The 26,096-nt window shown below is 41.1% G+C and overlaps 1 protein-coding gene across 1 annotated transcript; it reads left to right on the top strand.

The window, feature by feature from the left end:
• Positions 1–157: 157 nt before the first annotated feature.
• On the top strand, positions 158–26,061 carry col17a1b (collagen, type XVII, alpha 1b). The gene is made up of 55 exons (XM_085799863.1): positions 158–593; positions 1,895–1,962; positions 4,318–4,368; positions 4,518–4,625; positions 6,576–6,899; positions 7,032–7,088; positions 7,213–7,248; positions 7,377–7,427; positions 8,802–8,933; positions 9,221–9,799; positions 10,382–10,465; positions 10,561–10,623; positions 10,738–10,905; positions 11,529–11,621; positions 11,710–11,754; positions 11,854–11,997; positions 14,507–15,232; positions 15,317–15,361; positions 15,472–15,507; positions 15,621–15,683; positions 15,772–15,876; positions 15,998–16,060; positions 16,603–16,638; positions 16,751–16,804; positions 16,913–16,948; positions 17,031–17,066; positions 17,177–17,239; positions 17,753–17,788; positions 17,893–17,964; positions 18,087–18,113; positions 18,255–18,290; positions 18,413–18,448; positions 18,559–18,639; positions 18,809–18,844; positions 18,928–19,017; positions 19,784–19,864; positions 20,098–20,148; positions 20,276–20,335; positions 20,445–20,504; positions 20,597–20,623; positions 20,734–20,781; positions 20,895–20,981; positions 21,090–21,128; positions 21,242–21,358; positions 21,447–21,566; positions 21,645–21,746; positions 21,920–22,048; positions 22,134–22,256; positions 22,423–22,608; positions 23,429–23,572; positions 23,767–23,994; positions 24,371–24,535; positions 24,695–24,775; positions 24,863–24,946; positions 25,052–26,061. The coding sequence occupies exons 2-55, from the start codon at positions 1,905–1,907 to the stop codon at positions 25,105–25,107; spliced, it is 5,658 nt and encodes a 1,885-aa protein (XP_085655989.1). The 5' UTR covers positions 158–593; positions 1,895–1,904; the 3' UTR covers positions 25,108–26,061.
• The last annotated feature ends 35 nt before the right edge of the window (positions 26,062–26,096 follow it).

The following is a 26,096-nucleotide window of genomic DNA, read 5'->3' as shown; positions in this document are numbered from 1 at the left end:
CAGAGATGGTTTCACTCCTACAACCCCCCCACCCCACCCCACCCCCCACACCCACACAAAAAAAAAAGAAAGAAAGAAAAAACTTGGAACATAAAGAAACAATCCCACCCCCCACCCCCCAAAACACTCCTTTCCCACCTCCTTCCAAAAGTTTGCCAGTTTGGAAAAGTGGTGCAGCAGCAGCAGCAGCAGTAGGAGCAGCAGCAGGAGGAGCAAGAGGTGGAGTTCATCACTTTACTTTTACACAGTCGACTATCTGTCTCTGACAAGATAATTGGTTCCCTCAGGCGCTGTTTTTTTTTTATTCTTTTCTTTCTCCTTCTCTTTTTCAAATCCAGCGTTTCGTGCTGTGTGCTACACCTGCCCTGCCAAGCTCCAGCGCTAATGGGCGCGGCTGGGACCTGTGCCCAAATCCCTCTGTTTTGACTTGCCTGGGAAAGTTGAAGCGAAAAGACACAAAAGGACCGAGGACTTTAAGAAGAACATCCCACCACGGCGCGTCCTCTTAAACGCGTGATTCCCTCCCCGTGGACTTGATCACAGTCCGTGGCTCCTGAGTGGATTTGCTTGATTGCTGTCCGAGCTGGCTGAAGGTATGAAGTATTTTTCTCCTCTTTTTTTTAAAATACTTTTTTAACTTTAACCTGCATGGAAACTTTATTTATTTATCTGTCTGTAAAGTTGTTTATGCTGGATGTGGCTGGTGTTTCTTCTCCACTTGGCTGCTGCATCTCAGCACTAACAACTGCGCACTGGGAGTTTGGTGATGGGCTGTCAAAGCTCTGCGCATTTGTTGGCTTAATAGGATGGAATTGCGCAAAGTCCACTATACTGTGGACAATCCCTATAAAACATTGCAAGCAGACAACTGCTTAACCCACTCAGGGTTGGTTTTCTTTTTCTTTTGGGATCATTTTTCTTCCTGTGTTATCTATAGTCTGTTACAAGGATCTCAGGATAGTTTTACAGGTATTTTTGCTGTGCTATTTCCATCTCTCTAAATATATTCAAGGACTAGGCCTAGCTTTTAGCATCAGCTACTTTGTGAGACATTGCTGTGAAGATCAGTTACAGGCTCTGAACAGTGAGCTTTGTGTGGGCCAGCAGTGGATTCATATGAAGGAACAAAAAAACTTTAATCATTTCACTTTGGAAAATATGATTTCAGCATCTTAGGATAAAAGTAAAGAGGGAAAATGTCATCTCTCAGAGTGTTTATAGTATTTTTTTAATAGAGTTTATTTTGTTTTATTTTGTTTTAAAAAAAGTGGACTTAAATGTGCAGGAGGCTACATGAAGCATGTGCAGTTAAATGTCCTTGGCTGGCAGGGTGTGGTGAGTGGATGGTCTTTCAGAGCTGTGCACTGATTCACTAGCGCCTTTTGTTCTTTTGTTGGTTTGGTTTTCAAAGACTCAAAGTAAATACAAATTCTATTGGGATCTACAGTATAGACGACTCTGTATGGCTACAGAAGGCTTTGTTTATTGACTGTTCACATGAGAGATTTTTAATGGGTCTAGAAATAAATACTGATTTTGTGATCGGGCCCGCCGCAGATTTTGTGTCTTAATCAAGATCATCAGAAGCAGGTTGTTTTACTAATCTACTATTAGATTGTGGTTTTTCAAAGCCATTTGACTAATGTGGTGGTATTTTTCCATCTCCAGTGGAATCAGACTTCAAATTGATGCAGTAAACATCAGATGAAAGCGGTTTGGTCATCAACCCTGAACCATTGTCAACATCACCTCTGACATTTTTGCCCTTTTCCCATCCAGTGTTTGTTAAAATGCCGTTTAACCACAAGCCAAATAACAATAAACAGACTTTTAACAGCAGTTGGCACAGTGTATATGAACGACCATGGTAAACACTGTGTCATCGTCTCAGCAGATAAGATGGGATGGACGAGTTAACAGGACAGATGGACTTCACTGGAGGCTTGTCAGGAGGAGAGAGGGGTGAGATTTCTGAATTTATTCATGAGGTTTTAATTCTCACAATAACAAAGCACAGATTAAAGGGCAGTTTCACCCAATTCACCAGACCTTTGCCACTTTTAGCTGCAGATCATGGAGATGATTTTCATTTATGGTTATTTCTTTTCCAGAAATAACATCTCACATCCGCAGACCTCATTGTGGCAAAAGATTCAAAACTATGATTTCTCATTTGAAAGGTTAATGGCAGACTGGTGCAGAGGAAATCTGTGTTTAAAGACCACAAGCAGTTTCAGATTCCATTACATCCTTTTTTCTGGTGACGCTTGTCTCTGTCTCTCTTTCTTGGGGGCTTCCTATCACTAACATCATGGCATGCCGTCACTTGTGCGGGGTCTCATTTCTCTGGGAGTAAGTCATCCTCCAGATTTTCCTCCTGCAGTCATAACTGAATATAAACAGACGGCTCATCTGGGCCTAACGACTTTTGACACGTAGAAGGATGGAGAGGTCAAGGAACGCCTTGATTACATGTTTGATGCAAACTGAGAGAAACATATAATCAGCTGTCCTGTCCTCTTGTTTTATACTTAAAGAAAGTGAGTCGGATTTATTTACGTAGCACCTTTCAACACAGCGCTTACAAAGTGCTTTACAGAAAAGAGAAAAGCAAGAGTGAAGAGACACAGAGAGAGACAAGATAATGTGGCTTAGGCACAAACAAAAGTTTTAAGATGCTTTTTATGTACTGTTATGGCTTTTCTTTCCCTCCTCCAAAGTCTCAGAGTAATGGCAGCCAAAGCATGATCACTGTTAGTGTTCAGCCTTGGCCCTGCAACAGACAGAAGTCCCTAAAAGGAAGGAGGAGGTGGAGGACAGGAGCGTTGAGGCAGAATGAAATTGAAAAGGAATTTACATGATCTATAACTGAAGTTCAGCAGGATAAGACGTCCGTTAGTGGTGGGAGAGCAATGAAATAAGTCTTAATCATCTGTCTCCACTTCACGATTAATGACCAGATTTACACAAAGTGTACAGTATGTTAATATTTCACAATGTGTTCAATCAAGGAGATGAGAGGAGGAGGAGGAGGAGGAGGAGGAAGAGATTTGGAGAGGCTTGAGTTCAGCAACACAAATGTCAAGGGTTATTTCCAAAAAAAAAGGGAAAATAAAAAAACAAGTTGATCTTAAAGTTCCTTATTGTCCTTAGCAACAGTCGCACAACAAAAAAAATCTTGCCGCAAAGAGCCATTTACTGAAAGTCTCCTTGAGCGTTCGTGGAGGTTTAGGCGTTGTTCCACATTTCAGTTTCATGATAACTACTTAACCGTCTCTATGACAACTGAACAAAGTCTGTCTGCGGATGAAAGCCTCCAAATCTGAAAGCTCTGGGAAACTGCAGACTTGATCTCAGAAGAATCAAAACTGCAACACCCCAGAGAAGGCCGACAAGTCAGACATACTTGATGGTTTTAATAATTGACGTCATTCAGTTTTTCCTCAAATTTGACAGACTGAAGCAACATGATTGGACTCAGCAAGGAGAAATTTAATATAAATTAAATTTGGATAAAAAACATCTGTTATTAACAAAACATTTACTAACATCATATTAATCAGTTATAAGCCACTGATAAGAACAACTTTTAGACTACAAAGCTGTGAAATCAATCATCCAGGGACCCTAAACAATGCATATATTGATTAAGTGCATTAAAAGTCTCTATATATGTATCTGTTCACAGATGAATGTGCAGCATTTAATAATGTCTCCTCCGAAGACCCGTTTTATATTATTGTGACTGGTTTACACCAGTCTCCACTCACAGGCTTTTCAAAAGACTTAGATCATCTTACAGCTTCATTATAATTGTTTCAGACCATTTATTTAATGTTTGTATGCTGCTTTTAAATGCTAAATAAGGGAACTTAGTGTTTTCATGTGTCTCAGTGTGTACTGTAATTAGTCATCATGAAATGTTGTTAATTACAGGTTTCTTTTAATTCAAATAATACTAATCCATCACGTCTGTACATAATAAAGTTTAATAAGTGGTTAACAGGTAATTGTAAGGTCTTGCCAGACGATCTAAAGCGCTACAAAGACAAAGCTGCTGGAGGAGGAAAACCAGCCTAACACAGGGGTTTCCCATTAATGACTTATAACTGAAATCATTATCATTATAACAGTATCTATCAATCACAGTCACATTAGTTCCGCTCTGAAAGTGTAAAACTCATCGCCATGTCAGTCACTCAACACCAGTCAGCACCTGCCAACCAGGATTAACATACAGGAGTTTGATTGACACGCAAGAGTAAAGCGCAGACTGCTCAGTGTGTACAGAGTGATAACCTTCTGTCTTTTCATCAGTAGTGACAGAAACTGTAACCACAACGACCAGGCTGACTTCTCTACCACCAAGTGAGTGCTTCTTTCCTCCAGTCATGCTCCTTTAATTATTGACAGTAAACTAAAATCATAATACAGTAATTATAGCCGAGGGCCCCTGAAGGAAGTGCCCGATGAGTAACAGCTTCTCCTTGTTTTGCTGTGTGTCTTCTCGTTGCTAGAGGGAACCAGCGGATCAAATCACAGGAATATGTCCAGCGGTGCTGGAGGGCTGGGCCTGGAGAAGAATGTCTTAACCCAGAACAGCGGTGGAAGCTATTTCTCTTCATGTGAGAGCAAATTTCCGCCAAAATCAGGAAGTTGTGTCTTTGTCTTCAGACAAGATTTTTAAGATGCTGAGCATTACATTTTACATTTTTAGAAAGAAACTTAAACTACTTTAGATATTTGGGTTTGTTTCCCCTCAGTTTTTAAAAGCTGCCACGTAAAAGTCTTTCATTCAGGTAAAATTGCACAATGAGCCAAATGTTACTGGAGAATCTAAAGTACAGCTCTTCAATACATAAAATGGACCATGTCAGTGTTACTTGATGTTACACTGTTATGATTGTAGTTGGTCAAGATGAAGCTAGTTTACTTTGCAGCTCTAACAAAATACATTTATTCAAGAACCGTGCATAAACCCAAAAGGTGTGTTCATTTACTTAATTAGCACTAATTAGACTTTCTGGTCTGTTCTACTCTACCAAAACACTAATAACTCACAATATGTATAGAAATTGATTCCGAAATTGTTAATATAAGTTTTCATTTCAGTAATTTTTCAGGCAAAAAACGTATGAAAAGACAGTAAATTGGGTAAAGTTGCAGTTTGAACAGAACATTTAAAGGTGTCTCTTTGAGCTCTGATGTGCAACTCTCACTACAACTATGCACTTTATACTACAACTCACTATTTCATCATGTCCATGGACTGAGCAAAAGAACACGCAGCCAAATCATCCACAATGAAAACCTGCATGAATTGTAGTCTTACTGAAGTTACAAAAGAAATAGCTAGAATTGAATGCTGCCAACACGTTGATGTGTGAGTAATATATAATATATCACTTACTGTACTAAGGCAGGATTTTACTCTTAATGGAGTATTTTCACTGATTTGGATACTCACTGCACCAAATCTAATATCCTTCTGTAATTTCCCATTAGAAGAAACTGAAGTGCAACGTTAGTCTGAATGTTTTTAGGAATAGCTGTGTCGTTACAGAATATATATACGGCATTGAGTTGGTTCACATCCAGGTAATGAATTCCAGTAAACTGTGAGTGTAGCTCTGGAGTAGATAAAAGTCCTGTAGTCAGTGCGCAGCAGGTTGGCCAACAGGCAAACATGAAACTTGTCAAGAGAGAGCAGGCAATCCATCATACTGTTTATGGAGAGTAAAGTTTCCAATAATAAACCAACAAGAATCCCTCAGTAAATCAACAACGGTTTAAAAAATCTGACACAACTAATTAAACATAAATACCTGTCTCAGACAGTGTCTCCAGGCTATAATCAATACTAAAATATGAAGATCTTCACATGAACTCCCTAGAAATAGCCTTACGACAAGTATATGTTTGGTTTGAAATAAATATAGTTGTAGATATTATAAAGTAGAACTATAAAGTAGCATGAAATAACAGCGGTGGAAAGTAACTGGCTACATTTACCTGAGTACTGTAGTTATTTACTGACTTGACGTTCCTTTCACTCCACAATATTGGTGTGAGCTACTTTTCAAAATTAAGACTAGACTTCATAAAATATATTATAAGCTCATAAAACTCCTGGAAAAAAAAAACAGTGTGAGTAATTTTAGATGTGAACAGCTATTAACTGCTCACATGGTTTCATGTAAGTAACTGTTCACATGGACAAATGTTTCACCAAAAAACAATTAAAGCAGCTACAGTAGTAACATACCTGCTGACATAATAATGCACCTGTTTTCAGAGGTCATAGGGGCCATTAACTTTTATTTTGGATACTTCAAGTACAGGACTTTTGCTTGTAGCAAAGTATATTTACATCATGGAATTGGTACTTTTACCTAACTACTTCACGAAACACTCTGTATCTAACTTTGTGCTTGAGTGAAAGTACTTTTACTTTTTTTAAATCTACATCAGACTATTGCATCCAGGGGATTTTCATGTGACTCAGGCGTATTCCTGTTTATACCAGTCATGCTGCTGGAAATCCTAAAATTAACTTGCATGTATCATCCCTCCAGCCTCTGTAGGTGTGAACACCAGCAGCTACAGCTCCTCCTCGGGAGTTTACCTAGGAGACTCCTCGGGGGGAGGCGATGGAAGGGAGAGCTTAATAGACGGTGAGGGGTACGGAAGTGGAGGAGGAGGAGGAGGAGGAGGAGGAGGCGGCGGCGGCGGAGGAGGAGGATTAGGAGGGGGCAGTTATTTCGTGAGCTCGGTGTCAAAGGTCAGGTCCAGCTCGTCGGGTGGTGCCAGGAGAACGCAGACTGCTGGCTCATCAGGAGGCCTGTCGCCAGCTTTCCGGGAGAGGAAGAACATATCGAGCCGCTCGGCGGGTTATGACGGTGAGATCCTGTTAATAACACAGGCAGAATAGTTGGCATCAAACAGGGAGGGAGCTTAATAAAGCGAAGGAAACCATGGTGCACAAGGGTGCTGTTTATATTTCTGCTAAACTATTGTGTTTTGTCTTGTAGGAAGTTCTAGTGCCAATTCCTCCCCAGAATTTGCCCGCAAAGATTATGGAAACTACTGTAAGTACGAGCGACAGCTGTATAGATTGACATACTTCATGGTTGCATTGTGTTTTTCCAGCTTTATCCTCAAGATGTGTTTCTATTTTTCCTTTTTTTCCCCCCTTTTCCTTTTCTTTTTCAGGCTCCAGCGCCACAAGAGGGAGGAGCGAGAGCAGAGGTATTCAATAAAAGTTTCTGCCACTCCTTCTCCTCATTATTTCTGCACCATCTGACTCCAAACTGTCTTAAATTTTTATTAAATCAGGATTTCTTTTGTCCATTGTGTGTTCTGCCTTTCTTTTCCAGAGAGCGAGATCAGAGCCAGATTACAAAGTGCCTCTCCCACTCCCTGCAGATGTAAGACCACTTAGATTCATCCGCTGTCCATTATGCAATTCCTCAGAAAGCAACAAAGCATCTTTATTTGAGAGTGTTCATTCAAAGAACCACTTGGTAGTGGCAGCTTTCTGCTGCAGGGTCACATTGGAGTAGTGTGAGAGTGTTCACCATATCATACATGGGACATTCCTTCTCTCCCATTTCTCACATGTATGTTTAATGTCCATGAAATCTCAATTAGTAACACATGTGCAGCTCCCCAGACAGAGGGTAGGCTACACATGAGTCAGAGAAAAGGGTGAGATTCAAACAGTGAGACTCACAGGTTTGTTTGCATTGTGGTTTGTTCACGTGAGGGGGAAAGAAAAAAAGAAAAAAAAAAACGTTGAGGGGCTGAACTGCGGTAGCAACAATGGCACACATGAGTCACTGTATTCAGTGCCTCACGTTTTGGAGCAGGAACAATGGAGAGTCAAGACTTTTACAGATGCTGATTGCTCCCCCTGCTGATTTAATTGTATAACTGCTGTTATTTAATCCACATTTTTGAGCAGTTAGTCATCCAGTGCCACCATAACCCCACCTCAACTGGGGCTCAGATTGCCATGTTGCATTTTTTTTTGTACTGTCAGCAGTGGTGGAGGAAGTTTTTGTACTTTAACTGTGGTGAAACACAAAAATGAAACTATAAATAATTAAAATGAAGATGATTTTCTGACTTCCATTGTGGTGGCATTGAGTCATAGATCATAAGGCGGGCTGCTCATTCAGACACAGGATCTGGAAGCCTTTCTTAGGATTTTATTTTTTCATTTCAGTCAGTTGATGGATGGATGCACAATTTCTTTGTACAGATTTAGACACAAACAGTGCAGTATATCAACTTTAAAAAGGTCAGCACTAACAATAAACTCAAGTAAATGAAGGTGATTACTTTATGCATCCCCTATCTCTTCACTTTTAGGTATTGAACATGAATTGAATATTATAAAAATAACTGCTTTAATATCATCCAACTGATTGTTTGAAATGTCCATATCACACGTGCAACTCACTGGATCTCAGATTTCTTTGTTCTCTGATGGGTGTGGTTAGATAACCTCAGGGTGTAGTTAATTGGATGTTAGGTGATTTGCAGATGAATCAGACTATTAACCTTTTGATTTAACACAAATTAAAAAGGACAAATAAACTGAAAGTAGATATTTTGTTGCTACATGTCCCATACTGGGATGCAGCATCTGTATTGTATCACCCTGAAAACTGCTTTCTCACACCTTCACCACTTAATCAGTTAGAGCTTTATCCCAGTATCTATCAAATAAAACCTACAGTATTATTATTATGTGACACATGGAGGAGTTTTACATCTGTCCCTCTGTGGTTCTGCAGGGACGGAGCTGGACGACGTGAAGAAGCTGCTGAAGGGACGTTCCAGCAGCGTCAGCCCCACTCGCTCCACTCTGCCAGTCCCTAAAAAGGCCGGCGTGGAAACTAAGACCGTCTCCGTGGCCACGCAGTCGGGTATATCCCCTAACCAGAGTCACATACACAGACACTATGTCTAGCTCCTGATTTATGGTTCCTCAGTATGTGCCTCACGTAGCACATTTTTAGATGTTTAACAACACCTGGTTACAGTATTTCCAGAATGCTGAAAAACTCTTATTGTTCTGGATCACAAAATATTTAGTCTAAAATGACATACAGTATCTCTCAGCTCGTATAACAACATGAGGAAAATATGAAAAGAGAGAGTAAATCCATTGAAAAACTGTATGAAATGTTGTTTTTGTGTCTTTTCTCTGCAGTTTCAACATTTGGCTCTGGTGTGAAATCAGGTGGATTCAACACCATCGATGCGTCAGGTCTTTATGATACCAGTTTGGCAAATGGGCAGTATGATACTGGCATAAAATCTGGCCAGTATGATGTCACACTGATATCCGGCCAGTATGACACTGGTGCTAGATCAGGGCAGTATAAGAGCGGTGTGAAATCTGGACAGTTTGATACCGGTGCAAAATCGGGCCAATATGGCGTCACCATGAAATCAGAGCAGTATAATACCAGTCTGAAGTCAGGCCAGTATGACAGCATGAGATCCGGCCAGTACGACAGCCTGAGATCGGGCCAGTATGACACGCTGGACGCCACGCTCCCGGGTTTCTCTTGGTCCACCTCCACGCTGCCCGCCCCCCATGCCGCCGTGGCCACCGACAACACCAGCAGCAGCTACACCTACCAGGTCAGCAAAAACGTGTCGGGGGGAACCGTTGTGCACGCCCCCGCTGCGCAGGTCTCTGACACAAGCTACACGTACCAGGTCAGCAACAACATGTCAGGAGGAGTCGCTCCGGTCTCCCCCACTGCAACCTCATCCCTGTCAGGTGAGAGCAGCCTCCCTTTGAAGTTACCTGTTACCTGCAGGTGACATGTCGACATAATTATGCATAAAATACATACAGTACATACAAATGTGCAAACAAGCATACAACATCATTATGCACTTACTTCAAAAATAACTAAATCAAAAGAAACTAATGTTTTAGGGTATATGAACATTATCACACTGGTCCTGAAGATCCCTATCCATGTAGATTTAACCTTCATTATACTGAAATGAACCAAAAACAAATCTTCATGGCTCCTTTTTACTGTTCTGTATGACCTATTTCTACTGTATCTGCAGTTTTCACCTACATATATATAGTATATCTTTGGAATTGAACTCAAATTTAGCACAAAAAAAGGTTAATAATATGAAGTCTCAGTCTCAAACAGCTATAGATTATTACTGCAAGTATATGTGTTAATCAGTTATATCAACATAGTGTGTTAAGTGTGAGCCATTCCACAGTTAACTTATCTATTTATATTCAATGTGAGATTTAATCTTTGTTTTGTTGTTATTTCATTTTTGTTTTGTGAATATCTTAATCTGCCATATCTTAATTTGTCTTTGTTTGCAGTTTATGGCTTTCAGAATAATCTGGCTCCCACCTCTGGCAGTGTGCTCACCACCAGTGGGGCCAACGTTATTACCAACCAAGGAGGTACAACATTTTGACACCATCAAATATTTAGTTCTCAGTATTTACACAAAACAGCACCTTCCTACATAAGTGATTATCTGTGTTCCTTGTTACAGGTTATGGGGTTCAGAAGAACGTGTCAAATACTGGTGGTGTCATCAGCACTGGAGTCTCTGCAAGTAAGTCCACGGTTGAAACCATCTCTCACATGAATATACTAGTCATCACTGTCAAAATAATGATCGGATTGTAAAGGTACTAATAATAATCTGTGTCTTTCTTGTTGTCATCAGCCACTAGATCCCAAACTGATGAAGCTTACAAGAAGGACTATAAGTTCTTGATCTCTGACAAGGAGAATGTCCAAACCAGAGGGGGCACAGAGACACTCATCTTGGCCAAAGACAGCGGGAAGCAGTTCACCAGCAGCAGCAGCAGCAGTGGTGTTCATTTTGGAGGAGGTGAGTCACAGATTCTGGAGAAATAACGAACGTTATCTCACCTTAACAGGGTTATAACTTCACATTTTTTTGGACCCAGTGTTGTTCCCAAAATTCCTGTGAATCAATATGGACAATGCCTTCATATTGTTCCTGGTCTTGTAGAAAGAGTCTGTGTCGACATCTACCTTTTATTTTATGCTGAGGTTATAGTTGTAAAAGTATTTTTTTTAGTCCATCAAAGAAATACTGTAACGCTGTGAACAACAATTATTTTTATGATAAATACATCTGACAGCGACGTTTTTGAAGTGAACTATTTGTTTATAATACATTTTAAAAAGTCCCTTTTCGCTGTCTGAATGCCTTAAATCATTAATCAGTAATCAAAGCTAATTCTTATGTCACTCCTCTAATTTGCTTAATCAGATACTTATTTCAGTTCTGTCTCTATTCTCTCTTTGTTGGTAAGGATTAAAGCACTTTTTGTGTCATATTGTATCATTTGGGTTGCGTTAATATTTCACTAAATACATGTTGTTTCACTCATGAAGAGCGGCGTTTTTTAGTTTTGCATCTCAAACACAAAAAATGTGTTCAATGTGATAAAAAAAGGTTGTTTTTGTTTTTTTCTAATTGTACAGGCTCTCTGTCTGGAGATTCAATAAAGAAAGAGAAGCTTATTTCAAGCTACAGTGAGACGGCTCCACTTAAGACAGAGTCAGGCAACTCTTACTGTGAGTGGCTATAAAAATTTCTCTAAGAACAAAGACGTGACTTTGATTATGATGATAAACCAGTGATGTTCATGTGTTCCTTCATCAGATGGATCATCTGGAGTTGTAATGAAAGACAAAGCAACCTATGCAGGTATTTCTCGCTTGCATATATATGTTGATTTTTACATGATAATGAAAATTTTAGTATTTGAAAATGAGGGCTTTTGTTTTTGGCTTTTTCTGTTTTCAGAGATCCACAGGGACAGCGGCGTCTTTGGCGGTGGAGGATTTTGCTGCTGCTCCGACGCTTGTTGCTCCTGGTGGAAATGGCTGCTGGGCCTTCTCCTCCTCTCCCTTCTCCTGCTTGGGCTCCTGTTTGGCCTCATCGCACTGGGTGAGTTTCACTTATGCAACACTCTGAGATTTAATAGGGAAAAATGTCCCCAAAGATAAAACCTTAAGAGTCATGAGATTTTCCCTGGAGCTGCTCTGCTATGAAGCGCCTGGGAGAAAGCATGTTTGAACCAATAAAATGTGTGTTTCAGCTTTTACAGGCTAGTGAGCATTATTTCACAGTACTGCTAAGAGCTGTAAATCTACTCCTCTCTCTGGAAATTTGATCTGCGGGTACTGTCCCACTGCCATAAAGTCAGTCTGGCATTCATTGTCAATGGAGCAGCTCCAGAAATTGTTTCTTGATGACATCACAGACTTCACTTTGTTTTCATGCTGCAGGGAAGTTGTGGATGTGGATTCACCCTGATACCAATGTGACAGAAAATACTTTTGTAACCTCTGGTATTTGAGGTATATTTTTACTTACATGTACATCAAAACCTGTTGAGAGGTTAATAAGTGATAAGCACATGTGGGGAAAGTCATCTGATACTGTAGAGCATTTACAGTACATACAGTAGCTATATTTACAGTCTTCAGGGGTAGTACATCGGTCAGTGTAAATGATGTAACAACAAAAGCAACTAAAGCAAATACAAATATGAGCTAAGGTGAGATTTTGAATTTAAAAGAGTTTCCATTGAATGCATTTCTAAATACTTTGTAGTGAGGCCCAGGTTTCAGAAGCTAAAAGCAGGTCCTCCAGCTCAGGGGATGTGAAACATAAGCCAGTCATTAGTCCTGGTATGATGTAGCCCAGGGAGCAAACTGTCATGGGTCTGATATATAAAAAGCAGCTTTTCAAAAAGAGTCTTAGGAATAAACAAATATATGTGCAAATCACACCTCTGAGAGAGAGAGAGAAAGAGGACCACCCAGCCTGAATGGAGCGGTGAAGGCTAAAAGCATTAACAGTAATGAACCCAAGAGCAGAGTGACAGACAGTAGCAACAGGCCTTAGAGATGCAGCCATAACCAGGCGATAACCTAAAACTGCTTTTAAAAGAAAGGTTTCCTATACTTTGACTTAATTTACTCACTCAAATTGAAAAATTATTATTTTTTAAAATTCAAATCCAAAGGTATTTGTGTACCATGACACTTTAAATATCAGTGGCACTTTCTGATAGCGACGGAGAGATTCTGCCATAAACTGAACAGAAAATAGTGTTGTTAGCGCAAAGATGAATGTTACATCCACTGTCGGAACAACATCCTTTGTAGAGTCAACACAACAGGTGCTGGGACTGAATCTCATGAGAAACTTTGTGCTGTTTGTTTACACTCCTACTGTATCTGTCCATTTGATAACTCTGGAGCTACCATACAAAACTTTATTTAAAACTGAATAATGATTGGCTTTAGCCCTCCTTCATTGCAGCTGTGCATTTGTTTTTCTGAGGCACCTGATGTAAACCAGGGACTGGGCCGACCAGTACTCCTGGCAAGAGTCCAGACTTCAGTTCTTTAGTTTCTTTAGCTCTGCAGGGATGAGATTTCAGTGGATAATCCAAGATTTGACCTTTATTCTGCACAAGTTTTTTTTAAGTACATGCTTTCGACAACACTGGCTTATAAGAGTGGTCACAAAGTCAACATCAGGGCTGAATGTGACTTAAATAAAGATAAAGATCAAACTGGAGTTTCTATCAATTCAACGAAACTCAGAGTCACTCACAGAGCATTTTATAATAATTAAAACACAAGGATTCGTTTGAGTTACCAGAATTTTCAGCTGGTTCAGTTTTTCATGCTCTGAATATTTAAGTGAACAACACCAAAGCTTTTCCAATTCTGAAAGTTTAAACAAGACTAAGAATAGAGAGATTATGTAGTAGACACCGGGGTATTTATAGGTGGCTGGGGTGACAGAGCGGGGCCGACCTTGTTGCAGCCTAGTGGCCTAGTGGGATTTATTGTGCAGGGGGAGCTCTGAAGACCCAAACTATGTTTAAACATAGTAGATAGTCATGTGGAGAATCCCTTCCAGGAAAGCAAGTCAAGTTATTAATATAAAAAAACAAGTTTAGCACTTAATCACTTATCAACAGATCATTTTTCTGTCAGTTCTGCGGATTGATTTAAGGTTTGTTTCAGCTAAATCTAGACATGCTAACAAGCTAACTTGTGTGTCAAGAGCAAATCAAGTACTAAGCGTTTGGGCTGTAATAATAATGATATGAAATACTGATAAAAGCAGTAAAATGAGACTGCGGTAGTTTGAGAAAAAGCTTGAATTCATCTGTCAGATTTCAGAAGTCTGAGTTCCTCCGATTTTTCCCTGTTAAAAGGGTTTTCTATGGAGTTTTTCCTCAGTCAATGTGAGGGTTTAAGAGCAGAGGATGTTGTTATGATGCCATGTAAAGCCCTTTGAGACAAACTGTTTGTAAAAACGGGCTATACAAAGAGAGATAAACTCTTTGTCAGATTGAAGTGTTTTCCTATCACTGACAGAACATGTGCTCTGTGTTTGTATTTATTAACAAATGCTAATCCCCTTTTTTCAGCTGAAGATGTGAGAAAGCTGAAGAATCGAGTGGCTACCCTGGAGGCTCAGTCGGCTGCCACCGCTCACACCAGTCGGTTTTCAGGGTCCAATGACATCAACGCCCATGTGGGTCTGGGCGGTGGAGGGACTTCTCACACTTCTAACACCATATTATACGGCGGAGGTGCAGGTGCAGGCTCAGACTCCAAATCACAAAACGGAATACTTGTTGTTGGTGCTGGTGCTGGTGCTGGTGGCTCCTCGGGTGGCAGCAGTGGCAGTGGCACTGGGGTTGGAGTTGTAGCTGGAGGTGGAGGTGGTGCTGCCAGTGGTGCCAGTGGTGCCAGTGGTGCCACGGGGGCCACGGGGGCCACAGGAGCTACTGGGGCCACTGGGGCTACTGGGGCCACAGGGGCTACTGCCGGAGGGGCCGGCACAGGCTTCAGTGGTGGTGCTGGCCACGGTGTCAGTCATGGTACCACTTACACTGGAACCAGACAGGGCGGGGGCGCTACCGGTACCAGTTATGCTGGAGGCACTGCTGGTGGTGCTGGAACCAGTTATGCCGGAGGTGCTGGAGGTGCCGGTACCAGTTATGCCGGAGGTGCCGCAGGTGCCGGTACCGGTTTCGGCAGTGGCACAAGCTTTGGAACTGGTGTGAATGGAGGATACATAGAAGTCTCTGCTCTTGAGATCATGTTCCAGCGCATGTTCAGACAGGAAATGAGTTCACAGACATTCAAAGGTACTGAGACACACACTCATCACATTTACATTCACCATTGCAACGCTCCATTCATATAAACTCAACTCTTGTTTTCTGTCTCAGCTTTTGTAACATCCTCAGTAGAGAGAGGGCTGCCTGGACCCAAAGGTGAAAATTAATTCCTTTCTACAATCGAAACATTATACTCATTGTGCATTTAATCCACATGAATTGTGTCAAACTTACTTTCATTTATATTTATTTTTTATTCTTTTCAGGTGAACATGGATCTATTGGTTACCCTGGAAATCCAGGTGAGGAATGATGACAAACATTTACCTCAATTTATTACCGTTGTTTCATATTTAGGTAGATTTATTGTGTGGTATCATGATGTCATTTTACTTACCGTGACCTTTGACCTCAGGTCCTCCTGGTGCGATGGGACATGCCGGCCCTGAGGGTCCTAAAGGACAGAAAGGAAGCCAAGGTACAGAATTCACTTGAGGTCAAATTACATGATACACTCTGTTTAGCTTCAGTTTATTTCAAGGGAGTGTGTATCTGTGTGTGATCAGGCGACCATGGGCTCGAGGGGCAACAGGGTGTCAGGGGTCGTGAGGGCCCAGCTGGCCCCAGAGGGGAGCCAGGACCTGCAGGCTTTGGACTCAAAGGCGACAGAGGTACAGTTCAGATTCACAGCAGCATCTAAGTGTTATGTTCATTATTAGTGATACCAAAACAACTAGTTTATCTTGACAACGTTTCACAACAGGATCCATCTGATGTGTTTGGTTCATGTAGGTTCTCCTGGAGATCCTGGAGTTCCTGGGTCTGTGGGACCTCCCGGCTCGATGGGACAGAAAGGTTGGATATTCGATCACAGAATATAAATCCTGCCCCTCTTTGTTTTCATGTTTAGATAAGTGTCACAAAATATGGTCTAAAATGGAGCATCTCCATCAAACAGCACCAGGTGGCAGCATGGAGTCAGTTGCAAATGCAGCCTCATTCACATCGATATTAAATAAAACCAAATAAGACCAGGCCCCATATTTCCCAGCCAATTTCCTGGATACCTTCCCACCAATCTCCTAGAAATCAACTGGTATTGAATAAATACCTTGAAATTATTGATATTGAATTTCATATTCAAGAAAAATTTACACAACTAGGTCATAGTTAGGATAAAGGAGAATGTGTAAGTTTATACAGTTGCAAGTGCCTGGCCTTTGTATTTGAGTTTTTAAGAAAAAACAAAGGGCTGATGTAATAGGTAAGTTAAAAAAAAGTTCCACATTAGCTCAATATAGTATCTGTACTGAGGTTATTATGGTGTCCAAAGGCTATTCTAATGTCCTTGTTAGACAATGTTTGACTTTTCTTAAAACTGTTAATCTCTGCTCCAGGCGCAGCTGGACCTCCTGGGATTTCTGGGCCACCAGGTCAGTTTATCCCTCTTACCATTCATATGGACCATTATAGTGAATCCCCAGTTGAATGTAACTGAATTATCCTGCACCAACTATAAAACAACTGTGTATTGTTTTACTACAGGTCAACCTGGTGCTCAGGGTTTCCGTGGCGAGTCAGGCTTACCAGGACCTAAAGGTGAGTTACATAGACATTGTTCACTTGCTTAATGCAGTTAAATTAAGAAATACTTTATATTTAAGTAAAATTATAATATTACTCACAGCCTCTCCTCTCAATCTGCAGGTGACAGAGGGCTTTCTGGTGCTCAGGGAATTAAAGGTTTGTTGTAACAATATTAGATTTTGACATGAGTTGTGTGGTCTGTGTTTCCAACCATAGATTAATTAACTGTTTATTTTAGGTGAACCTGGTGACAAGGGTCTCCGAGGTCTGCAAGGTCAGTACAGTTTTGTGAATAAAACAATATAAGTATAAGTCACATTGACCCATTGTGTATGTACTGTACACTGTTTGTATGAGTTTCCTGATACAGTTTCCATCCCTCAGGTGAGGCTGGTTTACCGGGTCTGCAAGGACTGGCTGGAGAGAAAGGATCCAAAGGGTCGATGGGTGAGTAACAATTGACCCTCAGCCTCACATGATGTTGAACTGTTGAATTTGATCATTGCAAAAAAAAAAAAAAAAGTTTACCCACCCAAGAGAGTGGAAAAGTCACTTAATCATCAAATCAAACTAAATCATCATTTTTAAGAATAACTCATTTTAGAAATTTCATTCTTAAATTTAGAAATAGTGATTTCAGCAACTCACAATATAGTTAACATACTGTATCTCAAATACTTTGTGTGAAATCATCACAACTTTAAATGTAGCAGTATTGAGATCCTCCACCAGGGGACAGCAGAAGGGAGTCCACCCATCACTTAGCTGTCGAAAACAAAGTTCACTGTTGCACATAAAGTCTGAATAATTTTGTTTTTTAGACACATTCCTCTTTTTATTCCACATGTTTTGAAGAGATTTCTCAATAAAGTTTGGAGAAGATATACACAGGAGAAGAAGTAAAAAATATTCCAACTTTATGGGCAACAGTGTATAATTCTTTTCTCTTTCTATCATCAGGATTGTCTGGACAAGATGGTGCGAAAGGATCAAGAGGTAAAGCAGTTTAAAAAGAATGAAGGGAAAGATAAAGGTCATATGCAATTTTTCAATGATAAGAAAAAATTAAAAAATGATTTCATTTGACTTCTGGCCCTCAGGTGACCAAGGACCTGCTGGGCCTCCTGGACTCAGGGGTCCTACTGGGCCTCCCGGTGATGCTGGATCTCCAGGTAAAATGAACATGAACACAATTATACTCTTATGAAAGACGATCGTATGCTTTATTAACATTACCATCAGTGGATAACATGATGCCATATGTTCCCCTCTCCCCACCCCAACCTCTCTGCAGGAGGACCTGGGCTTCAAGGACCACCAGGTGTGACTCTAGTATTGATACAAAATACTTTAGACCTCTATTATTATTCCTTGGGAATAGTTCTCACAAAGTCAGAGCTTATTTTACATTCTTTGCTTTTAACGGTCTCAGTACTAAAATGTGTTTCTTTTTTTCTTTTAGGAATACCAGGGAACCCAGGACAACCTGGAGCTAAAGGTACAGCTGCTGTCAACTTGAGTTTCAGCCTCCACAGCCTCCTGCAGCTTTGTTAAATAGTGTTAAAAATACCATTCATCATAAATCTGTATCTGACATAGCATGTGTCTGTCTGTTGTTAGGTGACACTGGTGAAGCTGGAAGAATCATCAATGCAGGTAACAACCCCCCTCAAAGCAATAATTATAAATAAATAATAATTATAATTTAACATATCATTGATTAGAACGTATTTCGAGGATTTCTGATCATCGTGTTTGTTTTCTAGCTGGTTCCACATCTGTTGGCATCCCAGGACCACCTGGGCCCTCTGGCCCTCCTGGCCCTGCAGGACCTCCTGGATTGTCAGGTCTGTCCCTTCACAGCCCAGGAAGAAGCTGGATAATATCCATCTGCATTCTGCATTTTTTGCATCTTAGCCATGAATCCTAGTGCCATAGCAATAATCACGATACTTGTTTGTTAGTATTAGTTTCTATAAAATAGTCATTGTTCATTGTGTTGATTTTTATCTGCAGGTCCCATTGGCCCTGCTGGTCTGCCTGGCCAACCTGGTAGGTCCTCATCTTTGTTTTCTCCCAAAGAAAGCTTTTTACATGAACTATGTTTAATAGATACATTTCATCTTTTCTCACAGGTCCTAAAGGTGACAGAGGATTTAAGGGAGAACAAGGAGAGGCAGGAATATCTGTGAGAACAAGTGAAACCATAAGGACATCCTCTGGAAGTGAGTTGGAACTTCTTGGGTTTGGTATAAATACATACAATGTTTATGGATGAGAAATAATCTGCTTCATTTGTTGTGTAACAATTTATTTACTTAAAACGAGACTATGTCAAATTTAAGAAGAAATTAAACAACACAATTTTGATCTCGCAAATGAAAGCTGAATTTCAATAAAATTGGATGCTAACCACACTAATCATTCTGGTACGTCCTTCTGGGACAGCCAACAAAAAACTCCTCAACCACCTCCAAGGGTCGGGGGTTTGACGGAGGCTCAAATGTTCAAGCATCTCCGATGCTGTCTCTGCTAACCATCTTTACAGCACTTCATTTACCTGTCCACCTACTGTAGCACAAACAGTGGTTGTGGGCGGGGCATAAAGCCTGCTCTAGAATTTCTCAATGAGGATGTTTGCATAGATGTGCCTTCTAGCCACATTTCTCAGTCTTTTTATAAGGGAAAACCATGAATGTTAAAAAAATATATTAATCATAGTTGATGCATAGTTTAAAACACTGATAACTAAGCATATGGTGGCTAATGTTAGCAGTGTTAGCAAACCTCAGATAGATATTACTGTAACTGTCACTGTTGTCTGACTACACAACCCAAAATCAAGGTGTCACCAGTGGTGGCTGTTCAGCAAATAGAAATACATTCAATTTCACCACCCTTGTACCTTGGTTTGTCTGCTTCTACAGACCAGAACATTGTTAATTAAATGGTCATCAATTAAAATGATGTGTTTGTGTTTTGTTTCTTTAGCTCACTTGAGTGCTAGTGGAGCTTCAGTGCAACATGGCCTGCCCGGCCCACCTGGTCCACCTGGGCCTCCTGGACGTCCAGGTAAATAAGGCATAATGATCTGTTGCAGCATTACGTTTTTTTGTATGTACAATTCAAAAGTACAGTTGAAAATATAATGAAATCCATCTGCCCTGGTTCTCTACATATACGTATAGCTAGACCATCTTCACTGATTTTGTAGGATTTGTTTGATGCCATCCGAGAATGACCACCTTCTGCTCCTGCTCTGTCCTTCTCTCTATAACTAACTGTTATAAAAATGTCTTCATTAGGAGATTCAAGACAGGGGCTTCCAGGACCACCTGGGCCTCCAGGTCCAACAGGCAAGTATTTCAGCTTTTTAAATACACTGTTTTTTTTATGTGGATAGAGATGAGTGCAGTCTGGTTTGTATATTGTGAAGTTAATCAATTTCTCAGTGAATCTTTAATAATCACATTTATCCTTTAGGTTATGGAAGACCAGGGCCTAAAGGAGACAGAGGAGACTCAGGCTTCGCATCCAGCTCTGGTATGAACCAAAACCTAGACTTGAGACGGGTTACTTGTGTAAGCAGCAGTAACAGAAAACTTTACTGTATGACAGTGACACCACTGAGTCCACACTGCTCTTCTTACAGGTACATATTACACTGGACCACCAGGACCACCTGGGCCTTCTGGGCCAAAAGGATCGACAGGTGACCAGATTTTATACAGTGACCTGACCTGCTTTGCTTCATTTAAAACAATCTCAGTTCACTTTAACATGATATCTCTATTATTATCTTAGGTTCTCCTGGACCAAGAGGTTACCAAGGTGATTTTTTGTGTTATTTCAGTATATTGTGTTTAAATCATTAGTTTTCCTGTGACCAATAGTTGTGAGCCCTTTCCAGGATCATTAAATGTGATTTCTGTTTCTTTCAGGTGAACCAGGACAGCCGGGCAGCCCAGGAAGACCAGGCTCCGAGAGAGGTTGGCACTTTTCCCAAGAAACACAAATCATAAATAATCAAATTAATATTTAATTTATATTTAAATTTAATTTATATTTACATTTAAGTTTATATTTAAAATAAATCTTTTAGTGTCGTCTCATGCTGGAGCATACGGAATTCAAGGACCACCAGGTCCACCAGGACCACCTGGACGTCCAGGACCTCAAGGATTCAAAGGTAAATCTAACATCACACTGAAGTCAGCGGATGTTACCAGTGGTTCATATTTCAGAGCAAATACTGTATCCACCTGTTGATCTTTTGTTGTTGTTTATTCTTTTTTAGGGGACACCGGAGCTCCTGGTGTTCCTGGATCTTCAAGAGGTAGAGAAAAACATCATTATTGCCCGAACTACTCTACAGTTGTTAAGAGTGGCTTTAATGTTTGACACCACACGTTCTCTTCATGGTCTTTACAATCTGCGTTTTTTTCTCAGGCTCCATCTCAGTCACTTCAGGCCCTCCTGGTCCTCCGGGTCCTCCTGGCCCTCAAGGCCAGCCGGGCTCCTTTGCCTCCTCCAGTGAGATGCGCCTATACATCTCAGACTACCTAAGTAAGTTGCTCTGACGCATGGTCACAATGTCTCAGTGCTGTCAGGGGGAAAGAACAGAAAATTAACATGTTTAATTGGTCCCATGCAGGCAGAAACAGGCAATCCAGTATCCCTGGACCTCCAGGTCCACCTGGGCCTCCAGGAATCCCTGGAACCTTCTCTGGCTCGATTGAGGATATTTCTGCTCGGATCATTGCCTACTTGCGAAGTAAGAATTTACATCACTAATTGGTTGCGTGAGAATTGTTAGAACGGAGCCTCCTTTAACTGTGTTGTGTCATTTCAGGCTCAGGCTCAGGCCTCGTCATCGGTGCTCCAGGACCACCAGGTCCTCCTGGCCCTGGGATTGAAATCCAGTCAATCAGTGAGATCATTGCTATACTTCAGAGTAAGTGCAATATGCATATATTCACACTGAATGTGGTGTTAGGTACCTTTGACATATTATGCACATATTACAGGTTTTCACTTCACAACATCATCTTGTTTGACTGTGAGGACAAAACCCACTTTTAAGAGTTTGCATCAGATTAAACTTTGTCTCTGCTGTGATCTGTCCAGGAGATGATGTGAGAAGATACTTGATCGCAGTTGGACAACAGCAACACCTACCGTCAGGGGGCTCAGACAGACTTATAGGAAGTTACACTATAGAGCAGATAGCCACATATGTCTTCAATATCATGAATGGTAAGTCCAGCTCACACGAACAGAAAACAGTAACAGTGGAACTGGTGCCTGGGCTTAATCAAACTGCTTTTCTTTTTCTTTTCAGACAGAGGGATTGCTAGAGGTCCACCTGGACTTCCTGGTCCTCCTGGGCCTCGTGGGCTTCCTGGTTCAGGAGCTGCACACGGCTACGCCACAGCTACAATTGACTATTCTGCACTAATAAGAAGTAAGACTCATTTATTATTTAAATAGATAAACAGATTGAACTGTATTTAAACCAACTCATCTTATTATTGCTCATTAATAAACATAATCACTCTAAGAATATAAAAAATTTAACTTACTCAGTCAATGAATCACCATCTTCGTTGTATCACTGTCCATTTACCCAGACGCAGACTTCCGCTCATGGATCAGCTCTGCTGTCCAGCACGGCCCTCCTGGTCCTCCAGGTTCCCCAGGGCAACCAGGGCCTCCTGGCCCTCAGGGGCCGCCGGGAGTCTCTACCGCCACTGTGTATGGTGGGAGTTCGAGCAGTCGTGGCTACAGCTTCGAGGACATTCAGCGCTACCTGCAGGGTGAGTCTAACAGACAGTCTGAACATAATGTGTAATGAGGTAGTCACAAGTTTTAGATTTGTAACTGTGCCAAAAATCATGTCTAACAGATGAAAAATCTGTGATAATTCTCACTATTGCAATTAGTGCAATGTGCACCCCAACAGTGATGCAACAAGTTAAGAGAAGTGAAACCACATAATATGAGCTAAACCATGATTTTTAGGGGTTATAGCTGAATTAAAATCTACTCTTAAATGTTAATTAAACACCGAACAGAACTAAACAGCAAAACAAATAGACCTAGCTAAGGCTAACTAAGGGAGGAAACACAAAATCAAGTAATTTCACAATGTCAAGAAGAAACAGTGATACAGATAGGCTACCTGTTTGCTAAATTAGCTGACGTTAGCTTTGCAAACATTAGCAAACAGGACGAAACAGACTGACACAAAATTTTTCAGCACAAGTAGGGGAAACATCCACATCCATCTTCATGTCTTTTAACCCATGAGGGTCAATGATGTCAAGCAGGACATATCCTCAGGAGGTGTAGGCCTACCATTAAAACATCCATCAAGGTTTTAAAAGTTTTTTGGTACCATCAAATCCCAACATGGTCTGGCAGCAAAAAAAGGAGTGGGCTGCTCCTTAATCCTTCACTTCTGTAGTAATGTTGGTCTCTCACTTAGTTTGCTCTGATTTGGTGTGAGCCAGTTTATTTATTCAACAGATCCAGTTAGTGGAGATAACGGAATTCAACATTACCGTTACTTACTGCACCTTCAATAAAGTTGCCGGTTTCTTCATCTTTGCACTTGTATATATTGCAATGATTCAGGTTCTGGGTTCAGAGGTCTTCCTGGTCCTCCTGGCCCTCCAGGTCCACAGGGTCCACCAGGCGATTCCACTAGGACAGTTTCCATCAGCGGCTCAGGCATCTCTCGGGAGAGCCTTCGTGCTGAGGTTCAGGAGTATCTGACCAGTAAGCTCCTCACATCCCACACAGACAAGACATGTGACCCCTTTAACCTTTATGTTGTTGCTTCTGCTGTGTCCCAGCATTAATCCAGTGCTCAGCTGTATACACTTGACCTACAAGAAAAACAAAAACCTAAGCTGCATCCTTCCTTACACTACAGGTGAGTCCAGATATCACAGGTGAACTTTATTTTTCAGGTGACAGTGTTCGTCAGTACATCACTGGACCACCGGGGCCGCAAGGACCAAGGGGTCAGAAAGGAGAACGTGGGGAGCCAGGTTTCGTCCAAAGCTACATGCAGAGCCAGAGCTACGCTCAAGGTGACGCCCGCTACGCTACAGGCCGCAGAGACATCGATGTCAGCAGGCTGGCGGAGACCCTGGACTACTCCAATGTCGCCTTGAAAGTCACAGACTACATCAAGAGTGAGTCAATTACAGCTGCGTCTTATACAGATGCTGACTTTCAGTAATCGTGGATGTCTTTATGAAACAAAGTTTGGTAGATCCTGAATGTTAAATGTTTTGGATGTTTTAGGGCTTTTGCTTTGGATTCACTGAGTTTTGCTGTGGGCTACAACTTTTCAATCCATATTTGTTTACATTTTTGCAAACTGGTCTGAACACATTTCGTTTCTGATTTCGAAGCGGTCTTATGGGGTTTGGGCTTGATTTGTCTGAAGCTGGGCCCACAGTGTCGGTCTATAAAAAAAAATAAAGAAAAACTTAACAAAAGCATACAAACATTTCTTCGACCTCTGGCCAACAATGCTGAAAGTGTTTTCTATCAACCCTCCTGCAGATCAAGGCCTGCTACAGGGCTATCTGGTTGAGGGTCCTTCAAAGACGAATGTAAGAGCGATCCAAGGCCCCCCTGGTCCACCTGGGCCGCCCGGACCAGCTGGTTACAGCCGTGTCATCGGGGCCTACGGCAATGTCACAGCTGACCTCATGGAATTCTTCAGAAGTCAGTATACAGAGTTATGACTTTCCGCATACTGTATCGGGTTAAATATTACAGCAATGGAAAAAAGGTCCAGACTTATGTAAGTGTAGCTGGAAAATGTTGCTTCATCACAACTGAATCTGTGTTTTTGCTTTTGCTTTTGCTCTTGCTCTTGCACAGCTTACGGCACCGTCCGCGGCCCTCCGGGAAGCCCTGGACTGAAGGGAGACAGAGGGCACCCAGGACCCAGAGGAGAAAAGGGTAAGGGAAAAAAGTTCAGATTTTCCGCTGAAATGTGCCAGTGGGGCGACAGAGACAAGAAAACTGAGAGTGTCTTTATGTTTACAGGTGATCCTGGACAGCCAGGTTTACCAGGGATACCAGGTGCATACTCTGTTCAGATTCCACACAGGGTGCAGAAGAGGGATACAGGTAAAAATCATCAAAATATTATCAAACCAGTTTACAACTACCCAGTTTGACATACATGGAACTCATCAGCACACTGCTTTCTTTCTCCCCCCCCATCCTCTGCAGGTAATAAAGTGGTTGGTCGCCGTCAGAAACACCGCCGTCAGGTCAACGGTGGCTAAAGGGCTAACATACTACTGGATCATGTCAGATTTCATTTCCATTTTACTCTTTTTTTTTTTAAGTTGTTCAACTGTAGCAATGCAAGTAGTCAAAAACAATGCTTACTATTTGTTGCCATTTGTAGAAACGTCATCATGATAATTTGAGAAAATAAAAGCAGCCAAAAAAATGCATCAGTCTCTTTAAAAAAAAAAAAAACAGCTTCAGCAGAGCAGAGGTATGGACTTAGCTGCTGGTCAGTGCTGTGGAGACACAGACTTCATTTTTGTGGGTGTACAATGTTTACTTTGTTTAGTTAGAGGCTTGAGTTCAAACATTATCTCGGGGGGAGCTTTGTTTAAGAGAATATCAATTTTTAAGCAAGAAATAGCTATTGCTATAGTTTAATTGCACTTTTTCCATTGCTTGTTGTGTTACTTGAGCGTCTGATGTACTTTTTATTCTATTCATTGTCTTTTGAGGATTATATTGTATTGAGGATTATATAAGTGTTGAATGTTGTATCAAGGTTAAATGCTTTTCATATTATCCAAATAGGTCAAGCCAAACTCAAGCTTTTTTCCATTCACCGTATACAACTTATATTTTTGAATTTATAACGCAATGCATCATCATCAGTAGCTGACAGACCCAGTTGGAGCGTGGGCCATTTTTGCAGTGTGGGAGGGGTGGGTGGGGTTGGTCTGGGTTGCTGTACTTAGAAGGTTTGTTTAAAAGAAGAAATAAATCACACTGCTGACATGGTTGAAAGACAGAGACTCATAGTCTCCTAGAAATGACTGATTGGGTTGTATATTTTTGTATGAGTGCACTGAAATTATATTTTCCCTTTTGTGTGTTGGAAAGATTAAATTATAAAATGTTTCCAGGATATGTTGGACATGTTTGAACTTATTGAAAGTTGATCATTATATTTGAGAGACACACAAATAAATCTATTTTTGGACTTGTGAGTTTTTGATATCTCAGTGACTAAGCTGATCTCAAA

This window comes from Trachurus japonicus, chromosome 15, assembly GCF_045865225.1.
Source record: "Trachurus japonicus isolate A0001 chromosome 15, Traja_1.0".
Lineage (NCBI taxonomy): Eukaryota > Metazoa > Chordata > Actinopteri > Carangiformes > Carangidae > Trachurus > Trachurus japonicus.
The sequence above is the reverse complement of the archived record's forward strand: the minus strand, read 5'-3'. Positions and strand labels throughout refer to the sequence as shown.